General features: G+C 53.4%; 1 protein-coding gene across 1 annotated transcript in view; it reads right to left on the reverse strand.

The window, feature by feature from the left end:
* Positions 1 to 797: 797 nt before the first annotated feature.
* Positions 798 to 17705, reverse strand: part of ATXN10 (ataxin 10) — a 134888-nt gene continuing 117980 nt past the window's right edge. Inside the window, exons 11-12 of the mRNA XM_004589717.3 lie at positions 1795 to 1981; positions 798 to 892 (exon numbers count right to left, since the gene is read on the reverse strand). Coding sequence (XP_004589774.3) covers positions 886 to 892; positions 1795 to 1981 — 194 coding nt within the window. The 3' untranslated portion in view covers positions 798 to 885. The remainder of the gene's footprint in view (positions 893 to 1794; positions 1982 to 17705) is intronic.

The raw sequence follows: 17705 nt of genomic DNA on the forward strand, positions 1-17705 counted from the left end.
AACATGATTTGTACTGCTGGCCCAGGCGGCTGAGTGGCTCTATGCTCAGTGAATCCACACTGAGTCAGATGGAGAAATGACAGGTAACACACACACACAGACCGACGGGTGGACGGGTGGACAGGTGCTGGGCCATCCCTGAGCCATCCCTGCCGTTCCCGGGCACCTCAGCTATGTCAGCTGAGCGGCTGGGGGCTTGGCTGGGTTGGTGCTTTTTACCCTGAAGGAGGCCCAGGTGGTGCCTGGATCTGCAGCCTGGCAATGCCCGCCCCAGCAAGCAGCCCACTTGTAGGCTGGTCTGGAACAGGAAGAGTTAAGTGCCCGTGTTTCCTCTCCCTTCTCATTCTCTGCCACATTCCACAGGGACAGGGCCTGGGGACAACACAGCCCAGGACCTAAAGGAAAGAGAGAGTTCTCAAATTAATTAGCTGGAAACGAGTGTTGTCAATGTTTTGGAAAGGCAGAAGGGGTGAAAGGAAATGGCTAGAATTAATCACAGTGAGAAAGTGCTTCAATGCCCGCCAGTGCCCTGCGCGCCCAGCGAGAGGAGGAGGGGGCTGGGGCTCAGCCGCAATGTAAAGAAACACACACAAACCAAGCCGACGGCCACGGGAGGGGTCGCCCCCCAAGAGGGACGGTTTTATTCGCTGCCAGAGCTGCCAGCACTATGTAGGAAACTCACATTCCCCGCTGGACAAAGGCGAAGCACAGTGACACGAACACGAGAGAACGACAGGGCGGCTCGTCCACACCAGCTTATCGGCTCTCGGGGCTCCAGAGCCTGCACTTACAGCAATCTTCAAACACTTGCCATTTCACAAACCGCAGAGGACGAAAAAACCCATGAAAACAGCTTCTGAAAACCCAGGCACTTGGCCGGAGAGTTCACTCACTAAGAGGAAACAAACGAGAAGAGGCAGTCAGAGTCCGCCTGTGCACAGGACGCACCAGACAGGGCGACAAGCGAGAGCTCGGGTCCGGGGTGCCAAGCCGGAGAGAAACCTCACACGATCCCGGGGACACGCCGGGCACTTCTGGCTCCTCTGATCACAGTCACCATTAGCTACCTTTAAGGACAACCTAATTCCCACCAGAAACCTAACTGCAGACATGCATAAATTATGACATACCTCTGCCCCAGAACAGGTTTAAATTTTAACTCTTCAGAAAACGGCAATAATGAAGCTAGCACACAAACCGTCGGCAGCAGCATACAGGGGCACAGCGTGGCTGTGTGTGCGCACTCCACCCCATAGCCCACGGGGACATGGCGTGGCTGTGTGTGCACACTCCAGCCCACAGGGCAGAGGGACATGGCGTGGCTGTGTTTATACTCCAGTCCACAGCACTCAGGGGTATGGCATGGCTGTGTGTGCACACCCCAACCCACAGGGCAGAGGGGCACGGCGTGGCTGTGTGCGCACACTCCACCCCACAGGACAGACGGGCATGGCGTGGCTGTTTATACTCCAGCCCACAGCACACAGGGGCATGGTGTGGCTGTGCCCACACTCCAGCTCACAGCAGACCAAGGACATTCTCAGACATACAGGGACAGCTTCTCTGTTAGGCTGCTAGTGGGGACAACGTACACAGGGCGCTGCCACAACAGTATGCTGTGCAGTCGGGGCGGGGTCAAGGACGGTGTGGGTGCCCTGAACACGTGACAGCAGCTCAGGAAGGGCTGGAGTGCCTGCCACCTGCACAGCAGCCAGGGACGATGGAGAACCTCTCCAGCGGGCAGAATTCTCCCCAGGTCAGAGAAGGCCAGGGGGACTGGTGGAGACTACGTACCTCTGGGGTGCGTCACTGACGGGCTTCAGAATCAGCTTGTCGCCCCTCTTTTCAACTTCAAAACCCATTTTTTTGAGCAGGGAGGCATCTGCTAGCCCCTGGTCTTCCATTTTTGCAATCAAATCTTGGTTCTGGATATTGTCTTCGGTAAGATTTCGGATGGCATACACCACCCACTGGGTCAGAACTGGAGCCAGAGTGAAGGGACTGCCAACACATAGTTTTGTTACCAGCACCTGAGCAGTACAGGAAGAAGAGCAGGGCAGAGGAGGGCCCGGAAACACCAAGAGCCAGTGTCGGTACTGGTTCCTTGAGGACGTACCCAAGGGATATGCAAAGTGGGAAAAATCTGGAAAAAGAAAAAAAAAGTATGCACTGGGGCCAAGGTCTGCAAGTCAGATCCTTTGGAGGGAGGAAGCAGAGATTCAGTAGTTCAGTAGCTGGAGCTGCAGTTCTTACATTCACACAGACCCACACACACCTACAACCTCACACACACACACACACACACACACACACACACACCCTCCCTCCCACGTCCAGGCACACTCACTGGACAGCCATGCGGCCACTGGGAAAAGGCAGCCCAAGCACTGAGAACATCACACACACAGGTGAGGGTGACTCAGGACAGCACATGGGTCAAAGGTCCCCAGGGGTCACTGGGGAGGCACAGACCCACGGACATTTATCATCAAAACAGCAGGGACTGCCGGGGCCTGGCACATGGCCTGTGTGGCACGCTGTGTGCCCCGCGGGGAGACGGCCCCATCCTGTCACCCTCTGCAAAGTACAGTGCTTTTCATTCTCAGTTTTAACTTACATAAAGTGGGTAATCTTCCATTTTGCATGATACCGATTTAGAAGGTTAGGGTTTGCCCTCCCAAGCTCCCCCTCTATTTTTTTCCCCCAAATTACGATAAAGCCTATCTATTCACTCCACAATAACAAGCTTAACGTTTCAATATTTAAGGGTGCCATGACCTAGCGAGTAAGAAGAAATAAAAAGGATACATATAATAAAAATAAACTAAAATGAAAATCCCACTGCTCATCAATAGACTCTAGCCAAGCACAGCACCTCCTTGAACACACAGACCCCTTATCCACACCTTGGCCCCCCACCATGCAGGACAGCGGCCGGCTAGCCACCTGCATCTCACAGCTCCACTTTCTCAGTTCAGCCGGAAAACGGGGAGGTGGTGTCTACAGGGGAGATGATGGTGGAGCCAATTCAGACCAGAAAGCGTCTTCCTGGGGAAAGGTGTGTAAACAAAACACCTCATTTCTAAACACCAAGCTCCTCAGACCGCACCACGCTGGCGCCATCACCGTCATGGTCAGCGGCAGGCGCAGGCCTCGGCTCCAGGTTCCCAACACGGCCCCACGTGAGGGCCTGGGTGCTGCTGCTGGCTTCCTACAGGAAACACTGCCTGCAAGGGGCAGCCAGGACTGCCTATTCCTGGAAGCCTCCCGCCCCGCCCATCTACACCAGCCCCTCAGTTTGCTCATGTCCGCTGCCCTGCACACACCTGGTTAGGCTCTACCATCCTCTCCAGGGCAGGAGCCATGTGTCCCTTCCCTCATGGCTGTCCCTTGGATCTCCAGTGAGGGTCCCTGCAGCCCCAGTGAAATGCGCCGCCCCCTCCCCTGAGCTCCCTGTAGTAAGACCCAGACCTTGCTGTTTCTCCCTAGTGGGCATGGGTGTGCCACCTCCCACTTGTTTCTCCCTAGTGGGCATGGGTGTGCCACCTCCCACTTGTTTCTCCCTAGTGGGCATGGGTGTGCCACCTCCCACTTGTTTCTCCCTAGTGGGCATGGGTGTGCCACCTCCCACTTGTTTCTCCCTAGTGGGCATGGGTGTGCCACCTCCCACTCGCTTAAGTGCGAAGGGGCCACGGCAGGCGCCACTGGTCCCTCTTGTTCTCAGTGAGGGCCCCTGACCTGGGCTTTCAGGGGCTGAGAAATAAAAGCAGACTGCCATTAAGTGCAACGCAGGCAGGGGCTGTACTGCACTGCTGTGAAGTTTATGACGGCCAGGCGTCAGGCGGCCGGGCACCCTCGACCAGGCATCAGGTGGCCAGGCACCCTCAGCCAGGCGTCAGGCGGCCAGGCACCCTCAGCCAGGCACCCTCAGCCGGGCGTCAGGCGGCCAGGCACCCTCAGCCGGGTGTCAGGCGGCCAGGCACCCTCAGCCCTGCCCACTGCAGGAGGCACAGGCACAACTTCTTAACAGCAATTCATCCTTGCGTGTTTGGCACCTGATTTCTGTAGGACAGTAAAGATGGATGTGACATGCACCATCCTACATGGGGAAGGAGCAGAGAGGTGCCCAGGTGCCTCCCTGAAGCAGGGGCATCATTTGCCCCACCCCTCCCTCAGAAGCAAACCTCACCAACAACCTAATAAGCACCAAAGCCGAAAGCAGAAAAGGCATTTTTTAGTTTTTTTTTTTTTAAATATTTGAAAGGCAGAGCTGGAGAGAAAGGAAGGAGGTAGAGAGGGCAGGAGGGAGGGAGTCAGGGGAAGAGAGAGGCCCTTCATTTGCTGGTTCACTCTCCAAACGGCTGCAGTGGCCAGTCGGGCCAGCTCAGAGCCAAGGGCCAGGAGCGTCACCTTCACAGAGGGCTGCCATGTGGCTGCAGGCCCATCCTAGCTGCCTTCCCAGCGCACCAGCAGGGAGCTGGATCGGAAGTGGAGCAGCCGGGTCCTGAACCAGGGGTCAGGCACATTGCCAGTGCCACAGGCTCCTGTGTTACCAGCTATGACATGGTGCTGGCACCAGAAAACATAATTCTGTCTTCTCCAAAACTGAACATCTACATGTATGGAGACGCAGCAGGAAGGTGGAGCCACATGGGTGCGCGCCGTGTGAGCAGACACCTGCTGTGGGAAGCCAGGAGGGGTGCCTGCCCTCCGCAGGCCTCACGGGCGGACGCACATGCGTCCTCTCTCCACCTGAGCCTTGTGTTGTGGCGTCGGGCTTGTCCTGCCAGGAATCAAACGCTGCACAGAGCACTCTAACTGGTCCTTTTTCCAACGGGAAGATTTCTGCTGCACTGCTTAAGGTTTCAGACTGAGTAACGACAAAATCAATGTTGAAGAGTTGTTCTTCTCTCAGAGAACGTGAGCTGAAAGGAGAAACGTTGTGAAACACACCCGTAAGAACCGTGCCTAATCCGCCAGCAGGACCATGAATATGGATGCCGCCCCGTTGGTGTGCTGCGAAAGGCAGCCCTGGGCGGCGGGCACAGCCCTGCACAGTCCTCGTGGCACGGGGGAGATGAAAGCAGGACCCGGCTAACGCTCACACTGCCCTCTTGTTCCCGCTTGAAAGAGACAGAGAGCAGGAAGAGTGGGGAGAAAATTAAACAGCTTCCAGAGTCCCTAATCCTCCCCACACTTGAAGCTTTAGAAAGGGAGCTGCTAACGTTTCCATGGTGACTACAAACAGCAGGCGGGAGCCTGTTGCAAAACTGCCTTGAAAGACCCATACAATCAGCACTGGAGGCAGGACTCGATAAGGCCGCCCACCCCTGCCCCTTCGGCGGGCATCCTGGGGTCTTGACCCAGGCCACAAAGACCAGAGGGGCAAGGGGCATCGTGACACCCACAGGCAGGCAACAAAGGGCTCCACACGGGCAGGGTCCAGCCCCGAGCCCCGTGTCCCAGGCCCTGTTAGGGCAAGAGAAAGCAGGCTGGTCAAGAAGTGATACAGCAACGCAGAAGAGCCCAGGCAAGCACAGCTGTGTGCCAACAACCAGGAGGACCTCACCTCACCGAGGGGGACTCTCCTCCTTCCAGAAGGCAAAGGATAGCCCGAGGAGGATAACCACCGACAGCCGAGGGTAAGCCTGTGGTTTTGTAGGGCTGCAAACTGGAAACTGCTTTTACATATTTAAATGGCTGGGGAAAAAAATCAGAATAACAATATTACTGTGTGACACATGAAAACTGCAATCCCCACTGTGGGTAAGCAGAGCTGCACCAGCCCACAGCCACTGACACGCCGGCGGCGGCTGCCGGGGTGGGGCAGCGCAGGGCAGCAGTGACGAGGCGGTGTGATTCGCAGAGACAAAAATAGCCGCCATGTGGCCCTTTACCGACAAGGCTTGCCCATTTCTGGCCCAGATCACGGGAAATAGCAATAAATATTTGTTGAACGAACACACAAACCAACGGTGACGCAGCGAGTAAAGCCACTTCTGGTGACATCAGCATCCCATGTGGGCACCGGTTCAAGTCCCAGCTGCTCCACTTCCATCCAGCTCCCTGCTAATGGCCTGGGAGGGCAGCAGAGAAGGCCCCAAGCCTGGGCCGCCGAATCTACATGGGACACCTGTGTGCAGCTCCTGACGTCAACCTGGCCCAGCTCTGCTTGTTACCACCATGTGGGGAGTGAACCAACCAATGGAAGATCTCTCTCTGCTTCTACTTCCCTACAAGTACTGGAACTTGAAAAAAAAGAGAGAGAGAGAGAAAAGAAAAGAAACTTACAATATTTTAATTAAAACAATTCAAATGCACTAAAAGGTTTCTGCTGATTCTCAGGAAACACACGCTGAAGTGGTTTATGTAACAGACATTGACACCATCAGAGTAGTATCTGCTGCTGATGTTGGCTTCCAGGAGGTGCCTGGAAACTGTCTAAATGGCAGGCGCCCCACAGCACGGGTTGTGGGGTGCGCCTGACTTGCTTGGCCACAGGGCCCAGTGCACCCCGAGCACGTCACTGGGCTCTCACAGACCAAGCGGCTAGCTGCCACGCCGTGGAAAGTTCCTGCAATACAAGGATAAGTACTCCTGTGAGAGCCAAGCAAGTATCTTCTCACTCTACGGCAAAATTACAGACCATCTACAGTGCAAACCAGTTCTGTTTACAACCATCCTGAAACGTTTTACATTGCTGAAACCCAAAATGCTTCTACAAGTGCCGGCTGCTGTCACTCACATAGAAAAAGCAGCTGGGGTGGGAGCCCGAATGGAAGCGGCCTCCCCACGGCCCTGCAGCCCACTGGCCAACACCTGGGGAGGGGGTGCTCCTCACTCGCCTGCCTTCCCCATGGCGGCCCAGGAACCAAGGCACTTCCTGAGGTGTGTCAGGAGAAGAGGGGGGCAGGCAGAGGTCCTGGGGGAAGAAAGCATCTGGGAGCATTGCTGTGACTCGCAGCGGCCCAGAATCAGTCCCCCTCACTTCCGCCTGCGTCCACAGTAATTGCCTTTTGTTCTCAACTCTTGCTTCCATCACTGGCTCAACACGTGCTGCTCTCCCCCTGCCCCCCGCGCCCCCCCCACCGTCCAGGGGAGGTGTTGGCGGTGCAGGCCTGAGGCTGGGCTGCGGGCCTGGCGCTGGACGCAGCGTGTGCGCCCCACCGCAAACCACCCGTCCTGGCTCCCTCTTGCTTCTCCAAATTGTTGGTCTATCTGGTATCCAATTTCCCTCTGCATCCTGTATTTTAATATGAGGGCACATCTGTGCTTCCAGCATTTTCGTCCGGGGCCGCCTCATCTGTTATCTTGATAGCATTTAAAAATCCAAGTTAAATCAGGGCTTATGCATCTTCTAACAGCTGATGGCTAATTGCTAACAGTGCAAACAGCAGCTGGCTAACGGGAGGGCGGGCCAGCCAGGAACCTCCAGGTGGAGGCACGGACCCCTGCCGCTCACACAAGTGTAGAAGGCAGGAAGCAACAGGAAGCAACAGTTTACCTGGGGGAGTCTCCTAGAAACGCCACTGTGCTGCCCAAGACACACAGATGACAGCTGGCGGCACGTGGCCCAGGACACCAGCACCCCACCGCCACGGGAGACGCTGTGGCTGGTGCTGCACCCCAGGAGCACTTGTCCACATGGGCTCGAGTTCTTTCCCACGGCATGGCCTTGTGCACTGCTGGGCCTCGGCAAGGCTCGGGTGGGCGGTGGACCTCACCCGGGCTACACCTGCTCGAGCTAGTGGGCCAGCAGTGGTCACGGCAAGACGACAGGCCTGTCCCCAGATGATGAGTCGCGCACGCTCTCCCCACTCCAAAGCTCCCGCGGCCGAGCAGAGGCGTGCTCACAGGTACCCCACATTCGTGGGCTTTGGTGGCGAGGGATCCCATGGCACTGAAACTAATTCTGTACGTGACATGGGTTCTGGAAGCATTTTCCTCACCACTTCAAAGCTGTGCTGGTGCAAGGCTGTCACAGCCTGGCATCCCTATCTAGCACAGCAGGTTTCAGATCAAGAGCAACCAATACCACTTCTAACTTCACCCACACCACAGGCTTCGGGCAATGGAGTGCTTCCACTGGTATTTGGGGCAGCAATCCAATGTCACTTTGGGACTCCAGCGAGCCACTTCATGTGCTTTGTTCAGCAGAGCTGGCACCGGTGTGGCACGCAACGGACCCTGGCCCATGGTGCACTAACACCCCCTTGAGTTCAGCTGTAGGACTGTCTATGCTAGGCTACCCAATAGGGTCTGGTTCCCCAACTGTCTCAGCTCTAGGCTGAGATGGTACTAAATAAACACATGCAGATACCCAACCATTTTGGGGGGAGGCCTTCAAAGTGCAGGGGAGAGTTTGGGGGAGGGGCATTTGGGGGATAAGAAGCTTCCAGAGACATAGGAACACTGCTGGTAGCAAGCTACTTGACCACTGCCAGACAGGCAGCAGGAGAGGCCCTGAGCATGCCAGAGGTCTTTATGAGGGACCTGCACTGTCTGGGGTAAAACGTCCTCAGGTGGCATTCCCGCCCATGGAGCAGAGCTGTGGAGAGAGCCTAAAGATGGGGTGGCCAAGTTTACCTGCAATGTTTGGGGAGGAGAAACCCAAGCAATTCAAGGTGGTACAGCCTCAGTATGGATGCGGGGAGCCTGGTGCCAGCACGACCCTCCCACACCACTGCAACACAAGGCTGCTAGCCCAGGTCACTGACTACGGTCACCAGGATGGCAAGCGCCTGCACAGAGGAAGAAGAGGCCTGGGAGCCCACCAAGAAACCCCAATGCAACAATAAACGAGCAGACAGCAGCTGAGCAGCTCTACAGCACACCTTGGGAGCCAGCCGATGAGCTCATAGCTGAGCGAAATGGGAAGCATGAGCGGAAAATTCTATCAGATGAAGACTAGCATGGGCCGACATAATGCCTCAGGAGCAACGACCGACAGCCAAGGGTCCAGACAGCTCTCAACAGTCAAGGAGTAAATCAAAGAGACATACAAGATATGGCAGGCACTTTCGTCGGGAACCCCCAGGTCCAACACCTGCTCAGAAACAGGTAGCTGCGAGTTGTCAGTGTCTCTGTGGCACCACAGCCTTGCCAGCCCGCGGCCCCAGCATTCCCCAGGAAGCCAGGAGGGGACACTGATCTCGGTGGCACCACAGCCTTGCCAGCCCACGGCCCCAGCATTCCCCAGGAAGCCAGGAGGGGCGCAGACAGGAGCACTGCTCTGACAGCTCTCGGGGTGCTGTATAGCAGAGAACAGCACCTCACCCCTGGCACTGCTGGCTTCCACTTCCAGGAGTCAGCACACAGAGGCCGGTACTGGAGTGTAGCATCTTAACCCTGTGTCTGTGACAGCACAGCCATGTGCACTGGTTCAAGTCCCGGCTGCTCCATTTACGATCCAGTTCTGCTAACAAGCCTGGGAAAACAGAGAAGGATGGCCCAAGCCATCCATGTAAGAGACCTGAAAGAAGCTCTGGGCTCCTGGCTTCACCATGGCCCAGGCCTGGCCACTGTGGCCAGTTAGGGAATGAACCAGCAGATGGAAGATCTCTTTCTAACTCTGCCTTTCAAACACATTTTAAATAATTCCATGTATTCTGACGATTTCTCTCCACAGGAAGACCATGATTCTAGTTTGTTCTCATCAAGGAACAATACCACCACATCCGTGTTAGGACAGCCTTCAGGAGAAATTTCTAATGTGAAAATAACTCCAACATTTGCACTACAGAAATGCCAGCTTGGTTCTGGGAGACATTAGATTATAAAACGCTTTTCAGACACATGTATATTTTTAAAATTTTAAAAAATCTTGGGTGTTTTGCTTTCAGTATAAAATTCATTCAGTTGCAGAAGTTAATACTTTCTTCTAAAGATTTTTTTTTTTTCGAAAGTCAGATTTACAGAGAAGAGACAGAAGGATTTTACATTTTCTGGTTCACTTCCCAAGTGGCCTCAATGGTTGGAGCTGAGCCGATATGAAGCCAGGAACCCGGAGCTTCTTCCAGCTCTCCTACATGGGTGCAGAGTCCCAAGGCTTTGGGCTGTCCTCTACTGCTTTCCCAGGCCACAAGCAGGGAGAGCAGCCAGGACATGAACTGGCATCCACATGGAATCCCGGCATATGCAAGGCGAGGACTTTAGTCACTAGGTCGGGCCCAGACATACTTTGGACATGGTTTTCTTCACAGACTCCTCAGCAGTCTATGACTCCTAATTGTTGTAGTGGAATCAGAATAAGACGTGGATACAATCCAAAGCTTACATTGTTAATCACACATCTGAATGACTCTATAACTTAATGATGAAGGTCTTACGTGCAATGCTGGGAGGCGGGCTAATTGAGAGGAGCAGCAGTGGCCCTGGCCCTTGTGCCATGTTCATTCTAGCACAGAGGCCCTAACCACAGGAACACTGGGATACTGTGACAGTATGACCTGTGAGACGGGCCATTAGAGGCAAGCACCTCTGGGGATGAGCCCTGGAGCGAAGCCCCAAAGGATGGAGAGTGGTCAGCTGGGCAGTGAGTTCAGCCTTGCCGTGAAGGTGCCTGTGCTCTCTATCAGAGCCCTGGGTTTCATTCCTGGGTCTGGCTCCTGAATCGGGCTTCTTACTAACACAGACCCCGGCAGGAATGGTCTGCTCAAGCAGCTAGGTCCCTGCCACCTATGGGTATCCTGGATTATGCTCTCAGCTCTGGCTGTCGGGGAGGGCTGTCCACCCCCCAAGCTTGGAGTAAAAAGGGGAGCAGGTTGTGCTAAAGCCTGCTGAGCTGAGGAAGAGACAGGTGGCTTGGGGCGAGGCCACGGTGAGTGGAGGTCAGCTGAGAGTTTCTGGGCTACAGGAAGAAGACTGGATTCTAACACAAGGAGAATCCAGACAGTTCCCAGGGACACCTGTATGGAAGGGGATCCACGGAGTCAGAGGTAAGCAGTCCGGAGTCCACAGAGGTGAGAGGAAGACTCTAGAATAACAGTAACTCCGGCCAATGCACACAGGCTCACCAAGGACGGTTCCCTCCTTGGAAATGTGGGCAGGTCACACACAGGAAGAGCAGGAGGGGTCTGCCATGTGACCGGTGTGGCACTTTGAGCACCACACACCAGGGGCACTTTCAGGAATGTGTGTATTTGCTGTACCAGCCGGTCCCCTCCAAGGTTAACTCTTAAGTTTTGTATCCTTTTAGGTGTTATTATAAAAGGAATTCTTACTTTCGATATGGTTGCTCATCCTCGACACAGACTGACTCATGTTGGCTGTCCACCTGGTTCCCCTACTGACTTCGCTAGCTTTAACAGGGCTCTGGTGTAAGTCAAAGGGTCTCCTACAGGCACCATCACCTCCTCTGTAGAGACAGGGGTGCTACCTGATGAAGGAGTTGAGTGCTGCAAGGGGAGAGCGTCCTGGGGCCAGGGCCTGACACCTGCACCTGATGGCTGAGGAGGCAGCCCATCACAGGCATGGCAGCAGGTTCTGGTTCTCCCCTGCTGGCCTCATGTCTGGCCTGGAACATGAATGTGACAGCTGTTTGGGGTTGGAGCGTATCAGCAGGCAGGACACTCCATCTCCCAAACAGGGTTCTAAGGGCTCCTCGGTGAGACTGTGATGTGGGGTGGGGGTGGGGGGACCTTCCTAACTCGGTGGCTGCAGGGCTTGGCTCACGGCAGGCTCACCTGTGGCCAGCAGGCATCAGCAAGTGCCTGCTCTGAAGTCCCATGGACCTTTCTTCACAGAAGCCCTTATGAACCAAAAGCACGTCCCGTAGTTTTTTTTCCTTCAAATGTGCTGGTCTTAGACTATAGCACTTCCTGCTAAGAATGACAATCTCAAAATAAAGCAGCCAATAAGTGACTGTTCACCAGGTCTGAGGCGCTATGGACACCGATGCTTTGATGAGATCTTGTCGTCACTTTAGGCAAAAGTCCTCACTGAAACATGCTGTGCTATGTTAAACCTCAGACACTTGCTCTTTCAAGCTTCTGGCAAAATATATATTCTGTGTGGCAACTGCATTTAAGTACAGCAATAAAAGTTATTTATTAGCTTCATAAACACAGCCACAGCTTTTTATAACACTGAAAAGAAAGACTGGCTAATGAGAAAAAACACCTATCCGAAGAGCAGTGGCCAAAGCCCAAGCGAGGAGTGCAGCTGGCCCCGGGTGAGGGCAGGACTGTCCTGGGGAACACTGTGACCATGGCACCACCAGTGATGCGTCAATGACACAGCCTGAAGACACTGGGGAGAAACAAATACCAACTACTAAACGGACTTCCTTGGAAAAGGAAACTTTGTGATTCCTTTTTAAAGATTTATTTATTTGGGCCCGGCGGCGTGGCCTAGCAGCTAAAGTCCTCGCCTTGAATGCCCCGGGCTCCCATATGGGTGCCGGTTCTAATCCTGGCTGCTCCCATCCAGCTCCCTGCCCATGCCCTGGGAAAGCAGTCGAGGACGGCCCAAAGCTTTGGGACGCTGCACTTATGTGGGAGAGCCAGAAGGAGTTCCAGGTTCCCGGCTTCGGAGCATAGCACCGGCCGTGGTGGCTCACTTGGGGAGTGAATCATCGGACGGAAGATCTTCCTCTCTGTCTCTCCTCCTCTCTGTATATATGACTTCGTAATAAAAATAAATAAATCTTTAGAAAAAAGATTTATTTATTTGAAAGTTAGAGCTAGAGAGATAGACAGACTTTCTACATGCTGGGTCACTCCCCAGATGGCGGACATGGCTAGAGCTGGACCAGGCCAAAGCCAACAGTCAGTAGCTTTTTCCAGGTTTCTTAGTTGGGTGGCAGGGGCCCCAACACTTGGGGAATCCTGTGCTGCCTTCCACAGGCCATGAGCAGGGATCTGGAATAGCCAGGACATGAACCAGCACCCAGTCAGGGGATGGCAGCATTGCAGGTGGTAGCTTAACCCACAATGCCAACCTCACACTCAGTATGACTTAAAAAGGAATCTCAAGGGGCCAGGGTCATACATCAGCTTCTGATACCAGCATTCCGTCTTAGAGTGCTGGTGTGACTCCTGGCTGTTCTGCTTCCAGTTTAGCTTTCTGCTAAATGTGTCCGAGAAGCCAGCAAATGATGGTCCAAGTCCCTGGGCCCCTGACACTCACCCACACAGGAGACCAGGATGAAATTCCAGGCTTCCAGCTTTGGCTGAACTACTCTCTGGAATCAGACCACTCCCCAATACATGGTGCTTCCTGGAACCCAAAACCCAGGGACCATGGTTAGGGTGACAGTCAAGGAATGTTACTCCATGGCCTGACCTCACGGACCACATACATCATTTGTGAAGTACAAAGTCAAGTCTCTGCTTCCCCTGTACAGAGTGAGAAACAGGCGCAGGATGACTAGCCTGCAGGCCTCATGCAAGACGAGGCTCAAGTGACTCAGACTTCTCCATTTCTGCTGAAATTCAGGCTGCGTGAAGGAGGGCACGTCACCCAGCTGCAGGGAGCAGACCCTCAGGAGAGAAATCAAACAGAAGCATACACCCACTTCTGCTGAGTTTTCAAGTGAAGGCAGCTTCCCTCAGCTATTACCTGGGAAGACAGCACAGCAAAGCAAAACACAGAAACCATCCTGTGGGACCCCACTTGGTCAGGAGCAAGATCGCTCAGAGCCCGCCGGGAGCCGGGGTCTCCTGTCCGGCGCTCTGTGCTCAGGACAAAGGACAACGCAAACCATCACGACACGGAGGCACTCTGCCCAGCTGGGAGATCTCGGAAGACGTACGACTCAAGTCTCACAGGAGGAAGGGGCCGGAGTTAGGGGAGCTGTGTCTTTCCCAAGGAGGCTACGGTCTTAGTGATCACCCTTGATCACAGGATGGAAGAGCACAGCGACTGTGTTAGACACAGCCAGTGGGGTTAATTCAACAGGCGGTACACAACGCGGCTGTATCACCTACTTGTCTCTCAAAGTGCCGTTGAAAGAACTCTAAGGAATGCAGCAGAAGCCTGGACATTCAAATTAGAACAAAACCACAGGCCTGGAGTTGACCTACACAAGCTGGGGAAGCATGGGACAGTCACTTCAACTGTGACCTTTAGTTTCCTAATGTGCAAAATGGAAACAGTTGTAACAGAGGGAACTGCTGGGAAAACTCTGCAGGAATAAGCCACGGGTCGAAGACAGGATGTGGGGAGTGTGCTGTTTGGGAGGTCACCCGAGTGCAGCCGCTCCCGGCACCCTCCAGCAGGCAGTCTTTCCAGCATTTCAGAAAGACCTACCTCACACACTCCTTTGGAATCTGCCTCCTTTCGCTCCATCTCATGCTGGCAACATCCCCGAGTGCAACCTGGAAGAGCACCTGCTTCTGCACTGGCGCGTGGTATTCCTGGCACACACACACTGCCAGCTATCAACTTCCTCCAGCACCACGCAGCACCAAGAAGCAGGGCTGCCAGGGCTGTCCAGGCACTTCCTGTCTCAAGGACTTAGTTCTTCCAGGGACACACCTGGGGCACAAGTGCTGTCTGTGGGGTAGGCATTATAGGTTAGCTTCAGCAGGCACTGCCAAAAAACTTTCCTGCCACTGCTCCAACCTGCCCCTCCAGCAAGGTATTAAAGTTAGTTTAAGCTACTCTCAATGCTGGCCAGCACTTGGTGCTGTCAGTAAGGCATTCTGAGAGCCGAGCAGTTTCTAATTATGAATTTACTTAGTAATTAACTAGTGACAGTTAGTTATAAGAACTAATGATATTGGGTCCGGCGGCGTGGCCTAGCGGCTAAAGTCCTCGCCTTGAACGCCCTGGGATTCCATATGGGCGCCGGTTCTGATCCCGGCAGCTCTACTTCCCATCCAGCTCCCTGCTTGTGGCCTGGGAAGGCAGTTGAGGACGGCCCAAAGATTTGGGACCCTGCACCCACATGGGAAACCTAGAGGAAGTTCCAGGTTCCCGGCTTCGGATCAGCGCAGCATCAGCCGTTGTGGCTCACTTGGGGAGTGAATCATTGGATGGAAGATCTTCCTCTCTGTCTCTCCTCCTCTCTGTATATCTGGCTTTCCAATAAAAATGAATAAATCTTTAAAAAAAAAGAACTAATGATATTTAGTTCTATATGTTTATGAACTATTTAGATTTCCTCTTTTGTTAAGTGCCATGCAAGTCTCACACCCATCTTAAAAGCCAAACTGTTTATTTTTCCTGCTTTGTAGGAATCCTTAATCTGCATATTATGGATACGAGTCCTGTGGCAGATGTGTGCAGCGCAATGCTTTTGCTTTTCGTTGTTTGCTCTCTTCCTGTCTCGACTGAGAAAGCTTTGCCCAGCTGAACAGAACACCAGGTTCCCTTGTTCCCCTCGAGCAGCCGCTTCCTGACCCTGTGAGGCACCCTGACTGCCTGCCCATTTCTGCACAAGGTCACGTACGAGTTGCAGGTGAGAGTCCCCCATTACAGACACTGTAATGAGGAAGGAAGCAAAGAAGACACACAAAAGAAGTCCAAAGAACCCAATTTGGAATTCTGATCTCTCTCTGTCCCACCCATCTCCCCCAATAAAAACAATATGAAGAAGAAGCCCACATCAAGGGCAACCCATGAAAACATGGATCAAAAAAGAACGAAAGAAAAACACTTCAAATAAAGTTCAGCTGTTTCTATTTGGAAACAACAACAAAAACCCCCACTTGCCACAATAAACTGACAAATAAGAAATTGACTCTGTGGTAGTGGAACTGGAATTTTCCAATGGCATGGGCTGCTATGTCATTACTGTGGGTGACCCAGAAGTGAGCGGGGTGAACAAACAGCTGGGCTCACATCTCGGAAGAGAGAGACCTTCAGACTCGAGTTTCTCAAGCACTGGGAATCCCAAATGACCTCCAAAACCTACATCCTAACAGCCCAACAGGAACATTTCAGCCCATGAAACCTACATCCTGACAGGCCAACAGGTGCCATCCAGCCCATGAAACCTACATTCTGACAGCCCCATCCCACAGAGGGCCATTTCAGCTGTGGTTGGCTCCAACAGCCCAGCCTGGAGGTCCCAACCCCAGGGCAGCAGAGGAAGGCTCAACTCTCACCCAGTGCTGCAGACTCTGCTCACCAGGCCAGGTCAGAGGGCTCCTGGTGACTGTTGTCCAAGGGGCATGCTCTGCGCCCAGGACTGAAGCTTACCTGTAGTCACCAGCAAGCGGTGGTGTGGTCATGTGGTCATCAAGTGAAATTCAATGTCTGCACTCAAATCTAAAATGTCCAACGTTAGTGAACACAAAAGCACAGCTCATTACAGTTGTACTGCCATTAATGAAACAGCGGGTTAAACCAAACAAATGGGAAATAATACCACTGCTAAACCACAAATATTTAACTCACAAAAAAATCAAGGACTCCATGAGATCAATTTTTCTTGAATGCAGAGCCATCCTTCCCCCAGAATAACTAAATGCAGACATACGCGCGCACCAGCTGGTCTCTGCACAGGCACCTGTTCTTGCCTTTGACTCGTCACCACATTAACAGAGCACTTCCAGGGAACCACCACGTGCAAGACAGTGGGCTCTACGGAGGAGAAAACAAGGGTCCTTGCCTTCGGGGAACTTAGCTAGAGAGCAGGCTGGGGGAAACCTTTGTTGCTGTTGTTTATTTTTACTGGAAAGTCAGATTTAGAGAAGAGAGAGAGAGCAAGATCTTCCATCTGCTGGTTCACTCCCCAAGTGGCCATAATGGCCAGAGCTGATCTGATCCGAAGCCAGGAACCAGGAATTTCTGCAGGTCTTCCAGCAGTATATAGGGTCCCAAGGCTTTTGGTCATCCTCGACTGCTTTCCCAGGTCACAAGCAGGGAGCTGGATGGGAAGTGGAGCAGCCAGGACACAAACCAGCACCCATATGGAATTCCAGAGCATACAAGGTGAGGATTTAGCTGCTGGGCTATCGTGCTGGGCCCTGTAGGAACCTTTTTCCTGGACCATGTGGGTATCTGCAATATCATCTGTGGGCCAAACAAAATTACCACCTCAGTTGTGAGTCCTGGCCAGGCCAGACCAAATGGGTTAAGGGCCTTCTACCAGTCCACGGACAAGACATTTCCCATCTGGACAGGGTCATCAGAAGGCTTTTAGAGATAGACAGTTACACTCAAACGGTGACAGGGCCACTTCCCAGGACATTGGGAGCACCTCTGCCTCTACACAGGAGGCAGTGCTGTGGTACAGGAGGCTGGGCTGCTGCTGCTGCAGACACTGGCATCCCACCCTGGAGTGCCCACTGAAGTTACATCGCTCCCAATGCAGCTTCCTGCCGTGCGCCTGGAAAGGCCATAGGACACAGCCAAGTGCCTGGGCCGTCATCCAAGTGAGAGACCTGGAGGTACTGCCGGGCTCCTAGCTGCAGCCACGTGGGAGTGACCCAGCAGATGGAAATCTCTACCACCCCCTCCAAAGTTCTCTTTTTCAAGTGAATGAATCTCAAAAAATCAAAAAAGTCCATAAGGCTAAAAAGGGAAGTGGACGAGCCTGTAACCCCTTCTCTATAACTGACACATCACACAGTCATAAGCATCCACAGACACTTCAAGGTTTCAACGCCATTTCAGCCCATGACTTAATATATACGCAAGCTCCACTGTGCCACTTCCAGAGGGCGCCATGCTCTTCAGAATACAGGAACCCCAGTGCATCTTTCCTGTCTGGAAATTTCTTTCTAAATAATTGATGGGTCAAAGAAGAAACTATC

Source organism: Ochotona princeps, chromosome 15 (assembly GCF_030435755.1).
Source record: "Ochotona princeps isolate mOchPri1 chromosome 15, mOchPri1.hap1, whole genome shotgun sequence".
NCBI lineage: Eukaryota > Metazoa > Chordata > Mammalia > Lagomorpha > Ochotonidae > Ochotona > Ochotona princeps.